The sequence below is a fragment of the Malaya genurostris genome, chromosome 2 (assembly GCF_030247185.1).
Source record: "Malaya genurostris strain Urasoe2022 chromosome 2, Malgen_1.1, whole genome shotgun sequence".
Classification (NCBI taxonomy): domain Eukaryota; kingdom Metazoa; phylum Arthropoda; class Insecta; order Diptera; family Culicidae; genus Malaya; species Malaya genurostris.
In genome coordinates this window covers 190,932,034-190,957,030 of record NC_080571.1, presented here as the reverse complement: position 1 = coordinate 190,957,030, position 24,997 = coordinate 190,932,034, and the positions used below count along the sequence as shown (strand labels likewise).

Genomic DNA, 24,997 nt, shown 5'->3' with positions numbered 1-24,997 from the left:
ATTTATGGACAAATAAGATTATGACAATCTGATAACCCAAAAAATCAATTACAGCCCTTATTGGAAACAAAAAGCCGACCCCCTTCCAGATATTATAAAAAAAGTATGCAACGATTTATCAAACTTCTTAGAAATAATTAATAATTTACATAAAAATATTAAATTCACCTATGAGGAAGAGAAAGACAACAGTTTACCTTTCTTGGATATTCTTATTGTCCGGGAGGCAAAATACTTAACTTTCGAAATATATAGGAAGCCTACCAATACGGACCGTGTCATACCAAATACTTCTAATCATTCCCATCAACACAAAATGGCAGCATTCTACCATATGATTCACAGAATGCTATCCTTGCCCCTTAGAAAAGATGCTGTGATAAAAGAGAATAACTTTATTTTCGAAATTGGAAAGTTCAATGGTTATCCAAAGCATACAATTCAAACCATCTTCGATAAAAAATTAAGACTGTTGAAAAAACAATCACTTACAACTTTGACCTCCCCTTCTGAAAATTTTAAAAGAATAACGGTGGACTTCAATCGAAATATTTTACGCCCATTAAAATCAAAACTATAAAAAAATTGATTTAGATTTAGTGTTCAGAAGTATGAACTTTACTAGGTTCTACAAAAGATCCCACAGAGAATTTGAAAAAGTCTGGGATATACAAAATCTCGTGTCCTCATTGCGATAAAATATACATCGGACAAACAAAGAAAACACTAGACATTCGTTCGAAGGAACATATCTCAGAAATAGCGAAAGCATCCAAAGAATTCGAAAAGGGACTACCGCATCACTTCAAGTTAAAAGTAGCAGAACATGCCTTTTTTGAAGATCATTAACTCACTTCTAATGACATAAAAATCTTAAGACAAATTTTCAATCCATGGAAATTAAATTCAGCATAAAGTTTAGAAATATTCAAAAATAACTCCATTTATTTATTAAACCGAGACCAAGAAAATAGATCTTCTTGGCTTTTCCAGTTACTGCCCATATCCAAGATAAAAACAAACATAGAAAACACTTAACTCTTCCAGGTTTTCTGTTACCTGTTTTTTTCCTTTTTTTCCTTTTCAATTTTTTTTTGTTCCTTCTGTGGTTTACCTACTTACGTTTCTACCTACTTACGTTTCTACCTACTTACGTTTCTACCTACTTACGTTTGTATAAAAGGAACATCACTGCAGCATTATTTCAATAAACTTATTAAACTTAGTACACTGAAGAAAGATGTAAATAACATTCCAAAATATGTATCTGTATTATAACGTTTTCACTTTCGTGGAAATAGTGACTGTGAAAATAGTGACTTGTGAGAGTGTAATGACGTAAACATAGTGGAATTCAACGGTAAAACAACAGTACTATTATTATTACCATTAATTTTATAGACAAAAAATTACGTAATGTTCGTATGATGCTTTTTATCATCCAAAATATTTGAATTTATTTTGTTGAACGATAATTCTGGAAAAAAAATCGCAAAAATTTCTGCGAAATCAATCCAAATTTCTTGCGAAATCAGTTCAAATGAATCATGGATCCGAGAACTTTTAATCATGGTGTATTATCATAACATGAAAATATACTATTTTCCCCAAATCATGACTCGTTTTGCTCATTTCTAGAATCGGAATTTTGCCCAAGTACGTTTTCGTGTGCACTACACAGTGGTCCGAAACGGGAAATTAGCGTGACAAAAATATTTTCACTATTAAATATTAGTTTTTTGTAGTTGCTGTCTTCACAAATTTGTTTGTAATCAAATGGCGCTCCTTTTGATGAAAAAAGTTACTAGGGTGCTCCTCATTTAGATTAAAATCTGAAATCTAACTTTCTTAACTGAACTCAAAAATGATTTTATTGTACAATAAAGTTGTGGGGAATTTTATGTTAAGCAACTTTGTTGAAAAAAGCACCTCTCTAGCTCTTCATTTGGTCGAGTTACATCAATTTTTCCGAGTAAAAGCAGGGTGGCTCATAAAAAACCACTTTTTTTGTTTTAACTTTTTTGTGAAATGTTCTACGGAAAAGTTGTCTTCAGAGGAGTTGTTGAACTAATCATTGCTTTGCTTAGCCAAGCTTCTTCATATGAGCTACCAGTAAAAAGTTATGATAGTTTTTTTTATCAAAAACTAGTCAAGCTTCATTAGATGCCAGATCGATAAAAATGTATCCTATGCGATTCCTGAAAGTTAATAATATAAGTAAAAACTCAAGAGAAAATTGGAAGGGTGTTATTTTTTTTAACTTATTTAAATTAGTCTTAAAAATACCTTAAAAAACTCATAACCATTGCATAACTCTTAAACGCCTTAACGTATCAACATACTTTCTTCAGCAAAATAATAGTATCAAATTAGTTCTACAAATGTTCCATACATTATCCTTCCGAGAAATGAGACACAAAAACTATAGCCGAAAATAGATTGCAGAACAATTTCAATTAATTTATTACCAAAATAACTACTTCAATTGAGGTTGAACAACTGAGGCTGCGTTCGAAATTATGTTCCTTACTGCAGGCTGTACTGGTTCGACAGATTCATCTCGAACATCCTCCCGCCGTTGAAAGAGTTGCCTTTCGAAACTGTGCTCTTCGTCGATAGGGAGGAAGCATAATTTAAATATGGGCCTCCTCAAGATTCCATTCTGCGTCTTAACATCAGCGACCCTCACTACGCCTCTGGACCCTGGGAAAACCTTGACAATGTGGCCGAGTAACCATTTTTGAACAGGCATGTTATCCTTTTTTATAAGAACAAGTTGATCAACTTGAACATCCACCTTATCATGCCATTTGTGCCTCTGTTGTAGTGACGAAACATACTCCAACTGCCAACGGTTCCAAATCTGTTGGATGATTTCGTGAATGTGTTCGTAACGTCGTCTTGGATATGTTTGATGATCGCTGACGTCGGGACGAGCGATGGCGTTCAACGGCCGGAAAATAAGGAAATGACCCAGAGTGAGCGGTTCGAAATCTTCTGGGTCATCCGATATCGGTGTAATTGGTCTCGAATTTAGAATGGCTTCAATTCGACACAAGACGGTCAACATTTCTTCGAAACTTAACGATGCACCTGCCGTATATTTTATCAGTAAAACCTTTGTTTGGCGAATGTTAGACTCCCAAATACCACCGAAATGTGGTGCCTCTGAGGGGTTGAAGCGCCACTCGATCTCGTTACCGTAGGTTCGTTGAATATTGTCCTTGTTCTCGGTACTAGTGAAAAATTTGTCCCATTCGTTAAACAAGTTGGCTGTTCCGACGAAATTCGTACCGTTGTCAGTCCATACGGTTAGCGGTTTTCCTCGACGACTGGTGAAACGATCGAATGCCGCTAAAAATGCTAACTCACTAATTCCAGATGGATCGCTTTCGTTGCCAAGCATATGAAAAGCGCAATCAAAGCCTTGTGTTCAACTGTCGATCGTTTGTTGCGCTGCTTCAAAAACACAGGTCCACAGAGATCAATTCCGATACGATAAAACGAGTATTTGCCATCTAACCGACAGGCAGGCAAATCCCCCATATACTGACGAACAGGACGAGGGTTGCTCCTAAAGCACACCACCCAATCCTTGACTGCCTTCTTCACCGCACTTCTGCCTCTAATAATCCAAAACTCCTTCCGCGTTGATGCTAACGTGATTTGAATACCGGCGTGCATATTGGACTCATGCACCCAGCGAATGATTGCGGTTGTGAAGGGATGGCTCTTTGGTAGAATCATCTGGTATTTGTTATCGTATGAGCACGATGATTTTGACAAACGTCCCCCTACCCTGAGAACTCCATGGTTGTCTACAAAGGGAGAAAGCGGTATTAGCGAATGGTTCTTCGATCTTACCTGCTTTCTTAGTTGAACGAATGCTTCCGGGAAGCTCTCCTGCTTGTCCAGTCGGACAATGGTAAGCTTTGCTTGTCTGAGCTCTTCCGACGTGAATTCTTCTCGATATTGTTCCTCTGAAGTTCTGCGGCGATTCTGGAACAAACGCTTAATGCGTGCAATGACCCGAAGCATGATGTAATATTTGCTACAGTTCTCGAACATCTGGAATCTCTCCACTGCCACCGGCATGGCAGTAACCGTGAGTACTTCAGGCAAATCTTCTGAGGCAATAAGTTGAGGTCCTTTAGGCCAAGCAATATCGTTATTTCGCAACCAAGGTGGTCCGTTCCACCACAAAGCGCAGTATTCCAATTCGTTGGGCATTATACCGCGCGAGATTAAATCAGCCGGATTTTCATGTGTGCCGACGTGGGACCACTCTCCGGGTTGGGTCAACTTTTGGATCTTACTCACACGATTTGAAATAAATACGTCCAGCTTGCTGGGGCAAGTATTGATCCAGCTAAGCGCGATAGTGGAGTCTGACCAGAGTCGGACTCGGTTTATGACAGGTAGTGGTCGTCTGACATTTTCTACTAATTGAGCGAGCAAAAGGGCTCCACAAAGTTCTAAGCGCGGAATCGTGGTTCTATTTGCCTTGAGAGGTGCGACACGCGATTTGGAGCACAACAACCGAATCGATAATTGACCTAGCGTATTTCGAGCCCTCAAATACAAACATGCCCCATAACCCTTTTGCGATGCATCGCAAAAACCAACCAATTCGACAAAATTTGTATCCGAAAGAGGGAACACACAACGACTTATGCGAATTGTTTGCATAATTAGCAGTTGATGACGATACTCCTTCCATGAATTTTCCAACTTTGGTTCCAATGTTTCATCCCACTTCCGTTTTGTTTGCCATAGTTCTTGCATTATTAGCTTACTCGTCATGATAACTGGCCCGGCTAGTCCGAGCGGATCGAGCAACTTCGAAATATCCGACAAAACAGTGCGTTTGGTTGCTTCGTGTTCGTTACTAGCGATTGACGATATTTCGAAACTGAAAACATCCTCACTGGGTTGCCAAGTTAACCCAAGAGTTTTAGTGCGCCCTTCATCCTTGAATAGTACCTTTTGTTCTAGGCAATCCTTAGGTAAGTCAGTTAATACTTCATTGCGATTTGAACACCACTTGTGTAACTTGAATCCCGCCTTTCCAAACATTTCCACTAGTTGCTTCTTTATATCACATGCCTTGTTAACAGTTTCAGCACCAAATAATACATCGTCGACGTACACGGTTTTCTTACCGATTTGCGCCGCCAATGGAAATTGCTCTGCTTCGTCGTCACACATCTGCATCAAGGTTCGAGTAGCAAGAAATGGAGCACATGCCGTTCCATATGTAACCGTTGTGAGTTGGTAAACACTGATCTCGTCCTTGATACTAGGTCTCCATAAAATCTGCTGAAATCGACGGTCTTCTTTGCGAAGCGAAATTTGTCGAAACATTTTCGAAACATCTGAAGTAACGGCGACCTTGTAAGTTCGGAAGCGAAGTAGAGTATCGATTAAACTTGGTTGTAGGATGGGTTCTTTCATCAACTGATCATTCAGCGATTTTCCGTTACTAGTTCTGGCCGAAGCATCAAAAACAACTCGCAGTTTCGTGGTACTACTGTCGGGTCTGATGACTGCGTGATGTGGCATGAAATAACGGAATTGTGACGGAATTGTTGGTCTCTTGCAAGTTGCTTTTCCAACAGAAGGAACCTTCGATGGGCAACATGGCTTGAATCTCCCAATACAAATTCTGTACCCTTGAGTGGAAGTGCCACAACATAACGACCTGTTGAATCACGGTTATGAGTGGATACGAAATGTTCTTCAGCTGCTTGCTCTTCAATCGACCAACTTGTATCTGATCCGTAACTTTCGATGTGCCAAAACTTAGCAATTTGATCATCCAGTTGTTCATTCGTTACTAATAGAGTGTGCAATACGGGATAGCTCTCTCTTTCTGACACGTTAACACCTGCCACCCAACCAAAAACAGTTTGCCTAAAGCTAGGAAGATTTTCCGATAGCTTGTAACACTTGCTAAGCATCATCTTATTCCAGTCAACTATACCGAAGAGAATATCAACTTTGGCCGTTTTATTGAAATGAGGATCCGCTAGATCCATCCATTTGGGAATTCTCCAGCTCGAAATGTTGAATGATTTCAACGGTAACTTGCTAGTGATATTTGAAGTAACGAGAAGCTCCGAAAATGATTCAAAATATGATGACATTGAACTCACACCGATTCGGTTATCCTTTTTCCTGTTCCACCGAATCCTAAAACCGACACCTGCGAGGGGGAAGCCTTTAAGCGCAATCGGTTAGCGCAGGCAGTTGTGATAAAGCTCGACATTGCACAGGAATCAAGAACCGCACGACACTCCTGACGTTCTCCGCTGGAATTACGAATGCAAACGATAGCAGTATGTAACAGGGTTTGCTCGGAAGATGAAAACAACTGCACCTTTTGGTTACATGGCTGTCTCGGAAAATGAGACGCCACTGATCCGGGCGTATCCATCAAGACTGGAGTCGTTAGTTCATTAGACACGACAGGTTGCAACATAGAGCAAAGTTGAATACGATTAGATTCATTTATTGGACTCCGTTCCTGTAAGGATGTATTTGCCCAAGGTAAAGCAGTATTTATTTGCACAAAATGCAAGAACGAGATGAACGGCAGAAGTATTCGTGCGTTTATTGAGGACCAAAATCAAAAACCTGAATGTTCCGACTCTAGCAACAACAATATCAATACACAGATCCAGCAGCTATCTGGTATTGTTTAGGTACTTAGTAAAAAAGTGGATTGCATTGTTAGTGCTTCCACTCAAAACTCCCGTGACGGAAGAATGCCAGTATGGCCTGCATTGAACGCTAAACGTCGTCGGGGCGAAGACGGTCTGTCAGTGCGCCCAGTTTTTGACCGTGGCACAAATGATATCGATTTTGGAGATCTCTCTGTTCCATTCATCATGCCTGCTTCAGCACCTCCTAAGTTTTGGCTGTACTTGTCTGGATTTCAACCACTAATCAGCAATAATGACGTGCAGAAGATAGTGGCTCGCTGCCTAAATTTGACTGGTTCGATCGAAGTCATTCGTCTCGTACCAAAAGGTGTGGATGCAGCTAATTTGAACTATATTTCGTTTAAAATCGGTCTTGACCCAGTACTAAAGCAGCAAGCACTCGACGCAACAAGTTGGCCTTCAGGAGTAATGTTTAGAGAGTTCGTGAATTTTGACGTTATAGCAAATGCTTCCAGTGGCAACTGTTTGAATGCACTGCGATCTACAGTGGACAATGGGAGCACTTGTGCTCCCGTCAGAGGCGAGTATTAAAACAATCCTGTCCAACCACCTGCATTCAATAGTTACCCCTTGCAGCGTATTCCTGATCATGACAGCAGTGTATCCATTTTCTACCAGAACGTGAGAGGACTAAGGACGAAAATTGACGATCTGTTCCTGACTTCTGCTGACTGCGAATTTGACGTGGTTATTTTTACAGAAACCGGACTTGTTTTCAACCGAGGACGTTGACGATATGGCAAGATATATATTTTCACTATTAAATATTAGTTTTTTGTAGTTGCTGTCTTCACAAATTTGTTTGTAATCAAATGGCGCTCCTTTTGATGAAAAAAGTTACTAGGGTGCTCCTCATTTAGATTAAAATCTGAAATCTAACTTTCTTAACTGAACTCAAAAATGATTTTATTGTACAATAAAGTTGTGGGGAATTTTATGTTAAGCAACTTTGTTGAAAAAAGCACCTCTCTAGCTCTTCATTTGGTCGAGTTACATCAATTTTTCCGAGTAAAAGCAGGGTGGCTCATAAAAAACCACTTTTTTTGTTTTAACTTTTTTGTGAAATGTTCTACGGAAAAGTTGTCTTCAGAGGAGTTGTTGAACTAATCATTGCTTTGCTTAGCCAAGCTTCTTCATATGAGCTACCAGTAAAAAGTTATGATAGTTTTTTTTATCAAAAACTAGTCAAGCTTCATTAGATGCCAGATCGATAAAAATGTATCCTATGCGATTCCTGAAAGTTAATAATATAAGTAAAAACTCAAGAGAAAATTGGAAGGGTGTTATTTTTTTTAACTTATTTAAATTAGTCTTAAAAATACCTTAAAAAACTCATAACCATTGCATAACTCTTAAACGCCTTAACGTATCAACATACTTTCTTCAGCAAAATAATAGTATCAAATTAGTTCTACAAATGTTCCATACATTATCCTTCCGAGAAATGAGACACAAAAACTATAGCCGAAAATAGATTGCAGAACAATTTCAATTAATTTATTACCAAAATAACTACTTCAATTGAGGTTGAACAACTGAGGCTGCGTTCGAAATTATGTTCCTTACTGCAGGCTGTACTGGTTCGACAGATTCATCTCGAACATCCTCCCGCCGTTGAAAGAGTTGCCTTTCGAAACTGTGCTCTTCGTCGATAGGGAGGAAGCATAATTTAAATATGGGCCTCCTCAAGATTCCATTCTGCGTCTTAACATCAGCGACCCTCACTACGCCTCTGGACCCTGGGAAAACCTTGACAATGTGGCCGAGTAACCATTTTTGAACAGGCATGTTATCCTTTTTTATAAGAACAAGTTGATCAACTTGAACATCCACCTTATCATGCCATTTGTGCCTCTGTTGTAGTGACGAAACATACTCCAACTGCCAACGGTTCCAAATCTGTTGGATGATTTCGTGAATGTGTTCGTAACGTCGTCTTGGATATGTTTGATGATCGCTGACGTCGGGACGAGCGATGGCGTTCAACGGCCGGAAAATAAGGAAATGACCCAGAGTGAGCGGTTCGAAATCTTCTGGGTCATCCGATATCGGTGTAATTGGTCTCGAATTTAGAATGGCTTCAATTCGACACAAGACGGTCAACATTTCTTCGAAACTTAACGATGCACCTGCCGTATATTTTATCAGTAAAACCTTTGTTTGGCGAATGTTAGACTCCCAAATACCACCGAAATGTGGTGCCTCTGAGGGGTTGAAGCGCCACTCGATCTCGTTACCGTAGGTTCGTTGAATATTGTCCTTGTTCTCGGTACTAGTGAAAAATTTGTCCCATTCGTTAAACAAGTTGGCTGTTCCGACGAAATTCGTACCGTTGTCAGTCCATACGGTTAGCGGTTTTCCTCGACGACTGGTGAAACGATCGAATGCCGCTAAAAATGCTAACTCACTAATTCCAGATGGATCGCTTTCGTTGCCAAGCATATGAAAAGCGCAATCAAAGCCTTGTGTTCAACTGTCGATCGTTTGTTGCGCTGCTTCAAAAACACAGGTCCACAGAGATCAATTCCGATACGATAAAACGAGTATTTGCCATCTAACCGACAGGCAGGCAAATCCCCCATATACTGACGAACAGGACGAGGGTTGCTCCTAAAGCACACCACCCAATCCTTGACTGCCTTCTTCACCGCACTTCTGCCTCTAATAATCCAAAACTCCTTCCGCGTTGATGCTAACGTGATTTGAATACCGGCGTGCATATTGGACTCATGCACCCAGCGAATGATTGCGGTTGTGAAGGGATGGCTCTTTGGTAGAATCATCTGGTATTTGTTATCGTATGAGCACGATGATTTTGACAAACGTCCCCCTACCCTGAGAACTCCATGGTTGTCTACAAAGGGAGAAAGCGGTATTAGCGAATGGTTCTTCGATCTTACCTGCTTTCTTAGTTGAACGAATGCTTCCGGGAAGCTCTCCTGCTTGTCCAGTCGGACAATGGTAAGCTTTGCTTGTCTGAGCTCTTCCGACGTGAATTCTTCTCGATATTGTTCCTCTGAAGTTCTGCGGCGATTCTGGAACAAACGCTTAATGCGTGCAATGACCCGAAGCATGATGTAATATTTGCTACAGTTCTCGAACATCTGGAATCTCTCCACTGCCACCGGCATGGCAGTAACCGTGAGTACTTCAGGCAAATCTTCTGAGGCAATAAGTTGAGGTCCTTTAGGCCAAGCAATATCGTTATTTCGCAACCAAGGTGGTCCGTTCCACCACAAAGCGCAGTATTCCAATTCGTTGGGCATTATACCGCGCGAGATTAAATCAGCCGGATTTTCATGTGTGCCGACGTGGGACCACTCTCCGGGTTGGGTCAACTTTTGGATCTTACTCACACGATTTGAAATAAATACGTCCAGCTTGCTGGGGCAAGTATTGATCCAGCTAAGCGCGATAGTGGAGTCTGACCAGAGTCGGACTCGGTTTATGACAGGTAGTGGTCGTCTGACATTTTCTACTAATTGAGCGAGCAAAAGGGCTCCACAAAGTTCTAAGCGCGGAATCGTGGTTCTATTTGCCTTGAGAGGTGCGACACGCGATTTGGAGCACAACAACCGAATCGATAATTGACCTAGCGTATTTCGAGCCCTCAAATACAAACATGCCCCATAACCCTTTTGCGATGCATCGCAAAAACCAACCAATTCGACAAAATTTGTATCCGAAAGAGGGAACACACAACGACTTATGCGAATTGTTTGCATAATTAGCAGTTGATGACGATACTCCTTCCATGAATTTTCCAACTTTGGTTCCAATGTTTCATCCCACTTCCGTTTTGTTTGCCATAGTTCTTGCATTATTAGCTTACTCGTCATGATAACTGGCCCGGCTAGTCCGAGCGGATCGAGCAACTTCGAAATATCCGACAAAACAGTGCGTTTGGTTGCTTCGTGTTCGTTACTAGCGATTGACGATATTTCGAAACTGAAAACATCCTCACTGGGTTGCCAAGTTAACCCAAGAGTTTTAGTGCGCCCTTCATCCTTGAATAGTACCTTTTGTTCTAGGCAATCCTTAGGTAAGTCAGTTAATACTTCATTGCGATTTGAACACCACTTGTGTAACTTGAATCCCGCCTTTCCAAACATTTCCACTAGTTGCTTCTTTATATCACATGCCTTGTTAACAGTTTCAGCACCAAATAATACATCGTCGACGTACACGGTTTTCTTACCGATTTGCGCCGCCAATGGAAATTGCTCTGCTTCGTCGTCACACATCTGCATCAAGGTTCGAGTAGCAAGAAATGGAGCACATGCCGTTCCATATGTAACCGTTGTGAGTTGGTAAACACTGATCTCGTCCTTGATACTAGGTCTCCATAAAATCTGCTGAAATCGACGGTCTTCTTTGCGAAGCGAAATTTGTCGAAACATTTTCGAAACATCTGAAGTAACGGCGACCTTGTAAGTTCGGAAGCGAAGTAGAGTATCGATTAAACTTGGTTGTAGGATGGGTTCTTTCATCAACTGATCATTCAGCGATTTTCCGTTACTAGTTCTGGCCGAAGCATCAAAAACAACTCGCAGTTTCGTGGTACTACTGTCGGGTCTGATGACTGCGTGATGTGGCATGAAATAACGGAATTGTGACGGAATTGTTGGTCTCTTGCAAGTTGCTTTTCCAACAGAAGGAACCTTCGATGGGCAACATGGCTTGAATCTCCCAATACAAATTCTGTACCCTTGAGTGGAAGTGCCACAACATAACGACCTGTTGAATCACGGTTATGAGTGGATACGAAATGTTCTTCAGCTGCTTGCTCTTCAATCGACCAACTTGTATCTGATCCGTAACTTTCGATGTGCCAAAACTTAGCAATTTGATCATCCAGTTGTTCATTCGTTACTAATAGAGTGTGCAATACGGGATAGCTCTCTCTTTCTGACACGTTAACACCTGCCACCCAACCAAAAACAGTTTGCCTAAAGCTAGGAAGATTTTCCGATAGCTTGTAACACTTGCTAAGCATCATCTTATTCCAGTCAACTATACCGAAGAGAATATCAACTTTGGCCGTTTTATTGAAATGAGGATCCGCTAGATCCATCCATTTGGGAATTCTCCAGCTCGAAATGTTGAATGATTTCAACGGTAACTTGCTAGTGATATTTGAAGTAACGAGAAGCTCCGAAAATGATTCAAAATATGATGACATTGAACTCACACCGATTCGGTTATCCTTTTTCCTGTTCCACCGAATCCTAAAACCGACACCTGCGAGGGGGAAGCCTTTAAGCGCAATCGGTTAGCGCAGGCAGTTGTGATAAAGCTCGACATTGCACAGGAATCAAGAACCGCACGACACTCCTGACGTTCTCCGCTGGAATTACGAATGCAAACGATAGCAGTATGTAACAGGGTTTGCTCGGAAGATGAAAACAACTGCACCTTTTGGTTACATGGCTGTCTCGGAAAATGAGACGCCACTGATCCGGGCGTATCCATCAAGACTGGAGTCGTTAGTTCATTAGACACGACAGGTTGCAACATAGAGCAAAGTTGAATACGATTAGATTCATTTATTGGACTCCGTTCCTGTAAGGATGTATTTGCCCAAGGTAAAGCAGTATTTATTTGCACAAAATGCAAGAACGAGATGAACGGCAGAAGTATTCGTGCGTTTATTGAGGACCAAAATCAAAAACCTGAATGTTCCGACTCTAGCAACAACAATATCAATACACAGATCCAGCAGCTATCTGGTATTGTTTAGGTACTTAGTAAAAAAGTGGATTGCATTGTTAGTGCTTCCACTCAAAACTCCCGTGACGGAAGAATGCCAGTATGGCCTGCATTGAACGCTAAACGTCGTCGGGGCGAAGACGGTCTGTCAGTGCGCCCAGTTTTTGACCGTGGCACAAATGATATCGATTTTGGAGATCTCTCTGTTCCATTCATCATGCCTGCTTCAGCACCTCCTAAGTTTTGGCTGTACTTGTCTGGATTTCAACCACTAATCAGCAATAATGACGTGCAGAAGATAGTGGCTCGCTGCCTAAATTTGACTGGTTCGATCGAAGTCATTCGTCTCGTACCAAAAGGTGTGGATGCAGCTAATTTGAACTATATTTCGTTTAAAATCGGTCTTGACCCAGTACTAAAGCAGCAAGCACTCGACGCAACAAGTTGGCCTTCAGGAGTAATGTTTAGAGAGTTCGTGAATTTTGACGTTATAGCAAATGCTTCCAGTGGCAACTGTTTGAATGCACTGCGATCTACAGTGGACAATGGGAGCACTTGTGCTCCCGTCAGAGGCGAGTATTAAAACAATCCTGTCCAACCACCTGCATTCAATAGTTACCCCTTGCAGCGTATTCCTGATCATGACAGCAGTGTATCCATTTTCTACCAGAACGTGAGAGGACTAAGGACGAAAATTGACGATCTGTTCCTGACTTCTGCTGACTGCGAATTTGACGTGGTTATTTTTACAGAAACCGGACTTGTTTTCAACCGAGGACGTTGACGATATGGCAAGGATTTTTTGCAGTGAAATCAATCAGTGGCTTGATAGTAATGTTCCTCGTATCAGGCCGGCTGTCACTCCAGCATGGAGTACATCAAAATTACGTCAATTGAAACGTGAGCGGAATTCCTGTCAACGTAAGCTGCGGCGAAATCGATGCTTAGCAAATACTATAAAATTTCACCAATCTGTAAATGCATATCGCACACTGAATTCGACATTGTATAGATCGTATGTACTTAAAGTGCAGACAAACCCCCGAAGAAACCCTCGTAATTTCTGACGATTCGTAAATTCAAAGAGGAAATGTTCTTCAATCCCCTCAAACGTATTTTTGGACAATACGGTTTCTGCTTCAATTCCAGAATCTTGTGAACTATTTGCGAGTTTCTTTGCCGGTGTTTTCTCGAGTTGTTCTACTTCGACATTCGACGCGAATGACGCTGCTTCTAATGTACCTACCGATTTGTTGGATTTGGATATTTTTACCGTTACACCATACTTGGTTGAATAAGCAGCAAAAAAATTTAAACGCTCCTTTTCTCCTGGTCCGGATGGTATACCATCCGTTGTTTTGTGTCGCTGTATTTCAACTTTAGCAGAACCATTGAGCATAATTTTCAATCGATCGTTTGAGCAAGCTAGGTTCCCTCGTATATGGAAACAGTCGTTTATTTGTCCCATTTATAAAAGTGGTGATCGACGTAATGTAGCGAATTATCGTGGAATAACAAGCCTCTCGGCATCGTCGGAATTATTCGAGATAATTGTGAGTGTTGCAATTTTGGATCGCGCAAAGAATTATATCTCATTCGATCAGCATGCATAACTAGTATGGAAGCTAAAACACAAATGGATGTTATCTATACCGATCTCAAAGCCGCTTTTGACAAAAAGATCATAAAATACTTCTTTACAAATTATCTCGCCTTGGATTATCTTCGCAACTCGTATCTTGGTTGGACTCATATCTTTCCGATAGGAAATTACGCGTGAAAATAGACCACAGCACATCATCCGAGTTTTCGAATAAATCAGGTGTCCCACAAGGTAGTAACTTAGGACCCCTGTTGTTCGTATTATTCTTCAACGATGTGGCTTTCCTTTTGGAGCTGGATGTAAATTAGTCTAGGCAGATGATTTAAAACTGTATCTCACTGTTCGTAGTGTAGATGATTGCCAGCGACTACAATGTATGCTTACATTGTTCACCGATTGGTATAGGAAAAACAAACTCATGATAAGTGTAACCAAGTGCCAAGTCATCACATTTCATAGGATTTCATCTCCAGTCATATTTGACTATAACATTGATGGTACAATTATCTCTAGAGTGGATCAAGTGTGTGATCTTGGTGTACAGTTGGATGCTAAATTGACGTTCGATGCTCATTGTTCTCAAATCGTTTCGAAAGCAACACGTCAATTGGGTTTCATCGCTAAGATTGCAAAGGACTTTAAAGACCCGCATTGCCTTAAGGCTTTGAATTGCTCACTTGTTCGCCCAATTCTCGAAAACGCGTCGGTAATCTGGACTCCGTATCAAGTATCGTGGAGCCTTAGAATTGAACGAGTGCAGAAACGATTTGTTCGTATGGCATTACGAAATTTACCGTGGAGAGATCCAGTTAACTTGCCACCCTGAATATGGCCAATTGTTAGGAATCAACACGTTACAGCGACGTAGAAAAACTCAACAGGCGTTGATAATTGCTAAGTTGATCAACGGAGAGATTGATGCTCCTGAACTGCTTTATGACCTCAATTTTCGAATACCGAATAGATCACTGCGTAAAACAAACCTGCTTCAGAACAGATTCCATAGGACTGTATTCGGATACAACGAGCCAATTACTGCATGCATAAGAACATTCACTACAGTAGAAGAGTTGTTTGAGTTTGGAGAGCCTTCCCGCCGCTTCGTTGAAAAAATCAAGCGTTCTGAAATAATCTGACTATGGATAATTTAATTTGTTATAAGTTGTTTGTAATAGCTTTTAAGTAGTTGTGTAGTTGTCATGTAATTTGTGTGATTGTTTTAAAAGATAGTGGATTTTATGCCTATCTGAGAATGATATACATTTTTCAACTCAGATGGCCTTTTTCCCACTCTGTTAGTCCATTTAGACATCAGTCCGATGGATTTTGTTTAATAAATAAATAAATAAATAAATATATAGGTAACAAGTGATTTGCAAAGTATTCTTGTATCCTGACCGAATGTCACATAAGAAGGTATAGGCCTCCTCAAGCGCATGCGTAACAAACGTACGCCATTTAGAATACCGGGGAAAAAATTCTTCCACTTTTCTTTTTCGATAGAGAGAATCTCCCCGCATTGGGACATGGTATGGCGAATATAAGAATCGATGACGCTTGAGGGAAGATCATGCACACGCACTTCTATAGCACTATCTTCCATATATACTGGAATGTTGTACTTGATATTTTCATGCTCCACATAGTGCACATTATTATTGTCTTTAGCGAATTGAATTGCATCCAACTCTTTATAGAGCTGGATATAAACAACATTATTGGTCTTATTGCATTGAAGTAAATGCACACGTTTAATGTCAAGATGCATTTGCTCCTTAAGCAAACCTTCAAGTTCTCGTATCGAAGGTCGAATTTTGCACTGTCTGAAGTCAACAATAACTGTATTCTTTCGTACCGGTGGTAGCTTTTGTTCGTTTGGTTCACTCATTTTCGGGGTCTATTGTTCACTACACAATACTGTACTTGGTTTCTTCTGTCCCCAACGTAAGCGGTTTTGTTTTATCGACTGACTTGGATGAGATGTAAACCCGAACTGATTTCTGAAGGTTTTTTTAAAACTAATTTAAATAAGTTAAAAAAAAAAAACACCCTTCCAATTTTCTCTTAAACTTATACTTATATTATGACCTTTCAGGAGCCGCATAGGATACATTTTTATCGATCTGGCATCTAATGAATATTGATGTTTGAAGCATGACTAGTTTTTGATGGAAAAACTATCATAACTTTTTACTGGCAGCTCATATGATACAGCTTGGCTAAACAAAATCATGCGCAATGATTAGTTCAACAACTCCTCTGGAGACAACTTTTCCGTAGAACATTTCACAAAAAAGTTAGAACAAAAAAAGTGAAATTTTAGGGGCCACCCTATTTTTATTCGGAAAATTGATGTAACTCGATCAAATGAAGAGTTAGAGAGGTGCTTTTTCAAACAAAGTTGCTTAAAATAAAATTTCCCACAACTTTATTGTACAACAAAATCATTTTTGAGTTCAATTAAGAAAGTTAGATTTTAGATTTCAATCTAAATGAGGACCACCCTAGTAACTTTTTTCATCAAAAGGAGCGCCATTTGATTACAAACAACTTTTGTGAAGACAAAGTCAAAGTCTTGGCATTACATTCCTTTTGTGGAATTTGGCCTTTCTGTTTCAACAGACTTCGCAGCCGATTCTTAGTGTACAGAATCATTGCATGGCTAGTACTATGGATCCTACTGACACTAAGAATCCTTCCAGGTCGAGACTCGAACATACGACAACTGACTTTTGTGAAGACACCAACTACAAAAAACTAATATTTAATAGTGAAAATATTTTTGTCACGCTAATTTCCCGTTTCGGACCATAGTGCACTGGAATGTCGTCAACTGCTCTAATTCGATGTGGAAGTACAAGACAATTTTTCTGCATCTTTGTGAAGGATTTTGGAATTTTTAGAAAGGGTTTTCAATAATGCGGGTTTTTCTTCTGAGTTAAGATGACGACTTCTAATCATTTTTTTTTTAATTCTGCGTAGCCTGTGTGAGATGTTTGATGAAGGTTATTTAAGTTTATGTTATTCACCTCTGCAACCTGTATTGTTTTTAACGTTCAATGAAATGTCACAGTTTGGCCAAAATTTCTTATCGGGGCATTATCTATTTTTAAATCATTAGAAAGGTGAACGTTGCTACTGTCTTGAGAAACGGGGAGTTTAATAATTCTCGTCGAATTTTCAGTCAGTGTGATCCGCGGCGGACCTAATTTTATTATTGTAATTTATGATTGCTCACGTCAATTTGAGTTTCTAAATCAGAGAGTTTAACCAATGATACCGTCGAAAAATGTATGAAAATTTTAAAGGTAGAAATGGCCTTTTTGTTTCAGACCGAAGAGCGTCGTAATAAATATTTTATTGTATGTTGCCCTGAAGTTTTCGAAATTCGAATGGCTTTGAAGCTTACTTGTTTTGATTTCGGGATCAGACGGGGAGAAATGAAATTTTTGTTTTTAACCACTGTCTACTAGTAATTTTGCGTCTTTGCCAAAGAGTTTAACTGTTACACAGGGTAGTTCATTTATTCCATTCAGGTCAGCGCGTTGTGAGAAAAGAGAATTCGAAAATTTACACTTGATTCTTCAGCTTCTACTTCCTCTTCGGTGTCGCTTATACCTAATTCGTTATCATCCTGCTCGGCATCGTGATTGTAAATTCTTTTAGGACGCAACGATTGGCCTATTTCCATTGGTGTCGTTTTTTGCCTGACAGATGAACTTTTGTGTCGAGTTTAAGATTGTGCTTCCGGGTATTTGTTGTATGATTTATTAAAAGGCTTATCATTTTTGTTGAAATTAGGTTGTTGCTCAAACGCTGCTTGGGTGTGTGTTTTAGTTTTCTCTGCTTTTTGGAATCTACACAAGAATGCATAGGCATCCTTTAAATCACTAGGTTGAGCGGTTTGAACATATCCGAAATATGGTTTACTGAGTCAATTTATAAAAGCAGCCAAACATTTTTGTTCTAGAAACTGGTTTATTGCTTCCCAGTGTGCCAAGTAGGTTTGATTTTGCTTTGCTAAAGATTTTATGTTAACCATAATTTCTTTCATGCGTTTGTAATAAATGTGTAAAGATTCGGTCATTTTCAATGACCAGAGTTGTGTTTGGTAAGTCGCAATGTTATTGCGATCACCATAAGCACTGTGTAACATGTCTGCTACCTCCTCGAAGGTAGTGGGCTTTCCATTTACACATATCATGTCTCGGGCTTTGCACCGATTCTTTGCTCCAAGCTTTGAATTTGATCAAAGATAGCTCGTAAATTAATATTTTTCATTTAATTTTTTTGGGCATAAAATTGTAGAAAAAGAAAGGGAGAGGTTACTCACGGTTCATGAAAATTGTGAATTGGTGGATTGAAATCCACCGCTTTAGTGTTGAAATCTTCTAATTGGTTCACACGAAACGCCTAAGGGATGAGGGATGGCGTGCGATGATCCTCGATGGAACTTCTTAGTCGGTCAGCCAACTTTGCGTGTTAAACACTAGTTTGTTAGTTTGAATTTAAAACAAAAGTTCCACGTGTTGGATTTTTGTTGTAATAGTAAAGTTTCACTTTACTAGTTAAAGTTTCTTCACTAAATTGTAGAACAATTCACGTTACATTTGATTTCCACAACTGAACTCTCTTAACTCTCGAATCGAACAGACTAGCTTGTCTTGCCTGAATGTTCGTTAGACCTGACTACCTGTTGTATATTGTTGTTGTTGTATGTTGTATGTTTGAAGCCACCGTCAGTTCAAGGCATTACCAATGTATGCGGGTAGACACAGTAGATCCGAATTTGATTATCATATAGCTTTCATATAATTGCTGTTAAGAAGGCCAAAATGGGTTTTGAGGACCCGGCGCCTTCCAGCAAGAACATCCGGCCATATAATAAAGAATTTCGCTATGCCAGCTTAAACCCGCCTGATGGTTTGTTCGTTAGAAAGGTGCGTCTTACTCATTTCAGACCTTCAGGGAAAAACACAAAGCTTCCCCCACGTGACTCAGGTTGGCAATCCACTTCATCATCCAGTCATTCACTTGTAAAATACCCTGATGCACTCCCTGCCCCTCCCCGTTGTCGATATACTTGCGAATGTGTGAATGCGATTATGGTACTTCATATCATCTGATATGTAACTTTCCCGCATTGACGCAGCTACGTATCCTGGTTTTTGGTTATCTATACATGGTTGAGTCTGTGTATGCGGAGCTAAAATTAAAGAATATTCTCTCGTTTCTCACCCATTGTGGTAAGGAGCTATAGTCAGAAGGGTTCATCGTTCTTCCTGGAGTGAATGAATCCCTTCTGTATTCACCTTAAATAGGGTTTAGCAGATTGTTTGGCATCCTTTAGGGGGTACCGAATTTACTTCTGCTCGTACATACTGCGAATCGTTCTGCATTCTTCCGGGAGTGCAGAATGGTGTCGCTTTTGTAAGATCTCTAGATCCTCTCGGGGGTTGGAGGTTTTATTAACACCAGACTGTTCGGGACCTCGTAGAGGTTCAGAATTTACTTCTGCTTTCACTAAATGTGTTCCTCAGCAGATTGTTCAGCATCCCTTAGGGGTGCAGAATTTACTTCTGCTTTTATGTGTTTTTGTGTCGTCAATTTTTCCCATCCTCCTAGTCCAACCCTTACCATTTCCTTTCAACCCTTCCCTCTTATATATCGGGAAAATGATGCTAAAAACAAATTGATGCCAAGGCACAAATCTCAAAATATCAAGGGGAACGTGCCATTTGAGCCAACTTGTTCTGACTCCTGATATGTAATAATATATAACATAATATAACACAGTATAATATAATATCGTAAAGCACATTATAATATAACATTACACAATATATTCTAACAATATACTATAACACAATACATATACTTGTAATATAATATAATACAATAAAATATGATATAATTCAATGCAGTATAATACCATACAACATAATGTAACAAAACAGAAGATACTATATGAAATAATATGCTATTATACAATGTAAAACCGTTAATCTCGCAGTGTAAGTTATGCTCTTCATTCGTCGCAGTACTGCAGGAAATATAATATTTCTTTGTTAATCATAATAATAATTAAAATAATAGTAATAATAATAATATTAATAATAATAATAACAACAATATATAACACAATGTAATATAATTCAATTCAATATATAACAAATAATGCAACAAACAACAGAACCACATGTGGCAATTAACTACCATAAATATTGCACTTTAGAATGAGCTTCAAACTACAAACCATTTCGCACCCTCTCATTCTGCTACTAACGCAGAAAGCGATAGCACCCTGTCGACGCCGTTCTATTGACCAAATATCATCATAGACGCTCGGGGAGGCATGAGATAGAAACTTGTGAGGACTTAGTTATCTCACCATTTGACGACCCTGTTCGTTAGACCTGACTACCTAGCCCTAAACTATTGTATCAGCGGTTATCCTGTCCGAACATGTCGAAGTCACATGTTTTTTTAAAGTTTAGCGTTTTTAAAAAAGAGCTTTTTTCAACAGTCTGTACTATAAAATCTAATAAAGATACAAAAATTCGTCCAAGACATGAAATTGTCGTCTTTTCCTTAGCTTTCAAATAAACTTAAATAGTTTAATGAAAAAAGTTAAAAATTGATAAACAAATAAAAAAGTTCGGATGTGTAATGTCATAACTGGATGTCGTGAATTCAAATAAAACTGGCACGATTTCTTTACACTTTGGAATTCGAATTGATAGTTGATCGATTGTGTGAATTGCGAAACTTTCTCCCTTTCACCACTACATATTTTCAACGATTATAAACAACGACGTCGATTATCTCATTTCAGATTAGCATATTTCATTGAAAGAAGCTATCAAGGAGCTGTACAGGATTCATTTCTGTCTTTTAGAAGGACCAAATTGTGGGATTCTCTACGATATTTAGCACAGTTCGGAGCATTTTTCTCGAACGATTTTCGCACAGCGAAAAGTGCACGAAGCAAATCAAATTATTTTGGATGTTCACTAAACTGATGATTTCTACCTTCGATTTGCAAAGAAGTAATCTTAATAGTTCTTTAGATAACATTTAGAGCCATTAGAACAGCTAATTTTAAATAATATTGTCCACTTTTCGCTTCTTGTTTTCTTTCTCTCCAATGCAAAGCACCAGCAGTTGATGCAATCGTTCTTGCTTGAATTGAAACTAGCATTGCGTACAGACCGACACATCCGCTCGCAGTGCCAAATGATGCGAAACTGGTTTAATGCGTCTTCTCGCCTTGACGACCGGAAGGCAAATGAGAACTACGACCTGAGCGTTTGAGGATTTTAATCACGCAGAAGGTGCACTCTCCGATGCCGCTGTTTGAATGCGTCTTCTCGCCCCGACGTCTGCTTTCATCCAACGCACAAGAAAAAATGATCGATTTTCGACCACGGTTTCCCTTTTATAACGTTCAGTTGAAGATATGTGCCTGACTACCTCAAAATCGTCGTCCTTGCGCAAAAAACCCAAGCAAAAGTAAAGAGTTTTCCGGGTTGCTTGAAAATTTTCAGAAAACCTAATTTTTGAGTTGTTCTGTGGTTATCTCACACTGTTCAAAATATTATCCTAAATTCCTGATCATATTTTTGATGAAATAGTGAAAGAATTATGTTGCTGCTATTAATACAAGTCGAGATATTCTTCCATATGGCTAATTTTGAAAAGGCGCCCCATAGTAAAGTAAGTCGTATTCACAACAAAAATTTTAAACTTGGGCTAAATTTATTTTTGTTTTTAATTGAAAAAAGATGCCTTAGGGTTTTACTCAATCTTGGCAAAGTTTCAGTGTTGAAAGATTAATACTTTGGGAGCAGTAAATGTTTCTATCATAATCCGTACGCGCGGAGCGTACCGCAGCGCAACTCGCTCGAATACGGGCTTAACTTGTTGACAAATGTCGCGCCAATGATCGAATCCTAACTTTGACAGTTTATTGCTAGCAACGTTACAGTTAAGATCGCGGTGTAAAAATGAATTCAAAAATCAAAAACATTTATTACGGCGGGTATGTCTTCTTCCCTTCTTGAGAAATTCGATTTTTTGCAAGCAAATGATGTTTTGTGTTCACCGTGTAAAATTGTTTGACATTAATTATTATATATATACATATATTGTTTCAGTTTATCGAAAAATTTCAAGAAGTTAAAGAAGCGACAAAAAATGCGTTAAATAAATCATCAGCTAACGGCAATTCCACTGTTACCTCGGCCAATGCTTCTCCAGTTACTGCGCGATCCTCAATGTCTAATAGTGACAGTTTTGATCCGAATACCATTGAAGCCCCGATTACTCCTGCTACTAATGTGAGTATGGTATGTACGCTGTTTTGTGCTATTTTTCACAATAAAACTACATGCAAATTTTCAGCCTATAAAAACAGACAGTCCCTCACACCCAACGACCAACGATGCTCTCAACAATGTCAATCCACTTAGTAGTGATATGAAACAAATATCTATTAATTCTTCATCCGGCGATGTCATGACAACCACAACTACTGAACAGCAACTGAAATATGAAAATGAACGGTTAAAACTAGCCTTAGCTCAAAGGTAATTTCAAATTTACAAATTTCTGCGATTTTCAATTAAAGTTCATCTTTTTACATTTAAAATAGTTCTGCTAATGCAAAAAAATGGGAAGTAGAGTTAGCTACCTTGAAAAGTAACAATATTCGTTTAACGAGTGCTCTTCAGGTATGTATCTGATATGTCGTGCTTATATGTTTAATATCAATTGCATTCACTAAATACAAAATTAAGAAATTACTACACATGAAATCTTTAGCAAAATTACTGTATAAATTTTTGTATTTCTAATACATATAAATATTGGTGAAATAAAAGCGATCATTTATATGTAAAAATATATACACATATATGCAGACGGGTGAGTGTGTAAGCATACATACATTTATAAGGTTCGTAAATGGAGGTTTGGGTGTACTGAAGTACTACATGGAATGGAAAGTCCCGGGCCTCTCACAGAAAATACGTGAATAGTTTCGAACCGAGTATATTTTTTGTTGAGAACAAGCCTCTAGAAGGTTTAATACCAAATTTCATGATAATCTACCCACTAGTGTTCGAATAACAGCTGATCGATGTCAGGCGAGTTCCAATTTTCATCAAGCGATGGAAAAAGACGCACCGGGTGCATTCATGCATAAAAGCATTATCAGGTCAAGCACAGCATCTTTAGTTTCTGACAACAATGAAGCACCTCTACTTTCAAATTTGTTCCTGTTGATTGGTGTATCTCCGAAAATATTCCTTGTGATGGCTTTAAAAATTTTCCAAAGATTGTTTAAATGTATTCCAAACAGATATGAAACATAATTGTTTTTACTATATCGATTTTAATTGGTTCTTTTCGGCAAGCATCAACTGAGAGAGACGAAAGATATGAAATGAAAAGACGGATAGGTATTCTAGATTGAATCAGTTATAAATTTAGAACGGAAATGCTAGACTAGGCAGGCTCATATAGGCATGATCAAAAGAAAGAAATGAATTCTATTTTACCTTCTACTTGAGGGGGTCGAACACTAAATTCGAGTCCCCAAGTATGGTCGTGTAACAAGTGTAGTTCTTCACCACACTATGCTACTGACACCGGCAAAATAGAATTCAAATCTTCCCATCCTAGATCCGATCACGCGATTATTATTCTTTTACTACTGACACCGCAGCTGTGTCCAATGCTTTTTAGGCACTAAGTTAGAAGTGCCAACCCCATACCTATTGTGTTTGAACTACTCGTAGCCTTTCGTTCCGCACACAACGGAGGGTATATCGCATCAAACGACACAGCCAGACACTCAGTAGAGATCGAATTTTTTTTCCGTTACATTTTTAACCAACTCATGTATATGTTATTTGGTTTTAATTGCCGCATAATGTCTACTATATCGATTTTAATTGGTTCTTTTCGGCAAGCATTAACTGAGAGAGACGAAAGATATGAAATGAAAAGACGGATAGGTATTCTAGATAGTCCCCAAGTATGGTCGTGTAACAAGTGTAGTTCTTCACCACACTATGCTACTGACATAGTAGCATAGTGTGGTGAAGAACTACACTTGTTACACGACCATACTTGGGGACTCGAATTTAGTGTTCGACCCCCTCAAGTAGAAGGTAAAATAGAATTCATTTCTTTCTTCTGATCATGCCTATATGAGCCTGCCTAGTCTAGCTTTTCCGTTTTAAATTTATAACTGATTCAATCTAGAATACCTATCCGTCTTTTCATTTCATATCTTTCGTCTCTTTCAGTTAATGCTTGCCGAAAAGAACCAATTAAAATCGATATAGTAGACATTATGCGGCAATTAAAACCAAATAACATATACATGAGTTGGTTAAAAATGTAACGGAAAAAAAATCGATCTCTACTGAGTGTCTGGCTGTGTCGTTTGATGCGATATACCCTCCGTTGTGTGCGGAATGAAAGGCTACGAGTAGTTCAAACACAATAGGTATGGGGTTGGCACTTCTAACTTAGTGCCTAATAATAATCGCGTGATCGGATCTAGGCGGGAAGATTTGAATTCTATTTTGCCGGTGTCAGTAGCATAGTGTGGTGAAGAACTACACTTGTTACACGACCATACTTGAGGACTCGAATTTAGTGTTCGACCCCCTCAAGTAGAAGGTAAAATAGAATTCATTTCTTTCTTCTGATCATGCCTATATGAGCCTGCCTAATCTAGCTTTTCCGTTCTAAATTTATAACTGATTCAATCTAGAATACCTATCCGTCTTTTCATTTTATATCTTTCGTCTCTCTCAGTTAATGCTTGCCGAAAAGAACCAATTAAAATCGATATAGTAGACATTATGCGGCAATTAAAACCAAATAACACATAATTGTTTTTGTTCACACCTTTTTTTTCAACAAAAACAATCCTCAAAAGCATTTG

The 24,997-nt window shown here is 39.1% G+C and overlaps 1 protein-coding gene across 2 annotated transcripts in view; it reads left to right on the top strand.

Moving 5' to 3' along the window:
* The window catches only part of LOC131432881 (homer protein homolog 2), a 73,040-nt gene that overhangs the window by 28,139 nt on the left and 19,904 nt on the right, over window positions 1-24,997 (top strand). The window contains exons 4-6 of one of the 2 annotated variants that reach the window (XM_058599441.1): window positions 22,194-22,376; window positions 22,441-22,625; window positions 22,691-22,769. In XM_058599441.1, the coding sequence (XP_058455424.1) occupies window positions 22,194-22,376; window positions 22,441-22,625; window positions 22,691-22,769 (447 nt within the window). Of the gene's footprint in view, window positions 1-22,193; window positions 22,386-22,440; window positions 22,626-22,690; window positions 22,770-24,997 lie in introns of both variants that reach the window. The other variant, XM_058599440.1, reaches the window with a different exon arrangement.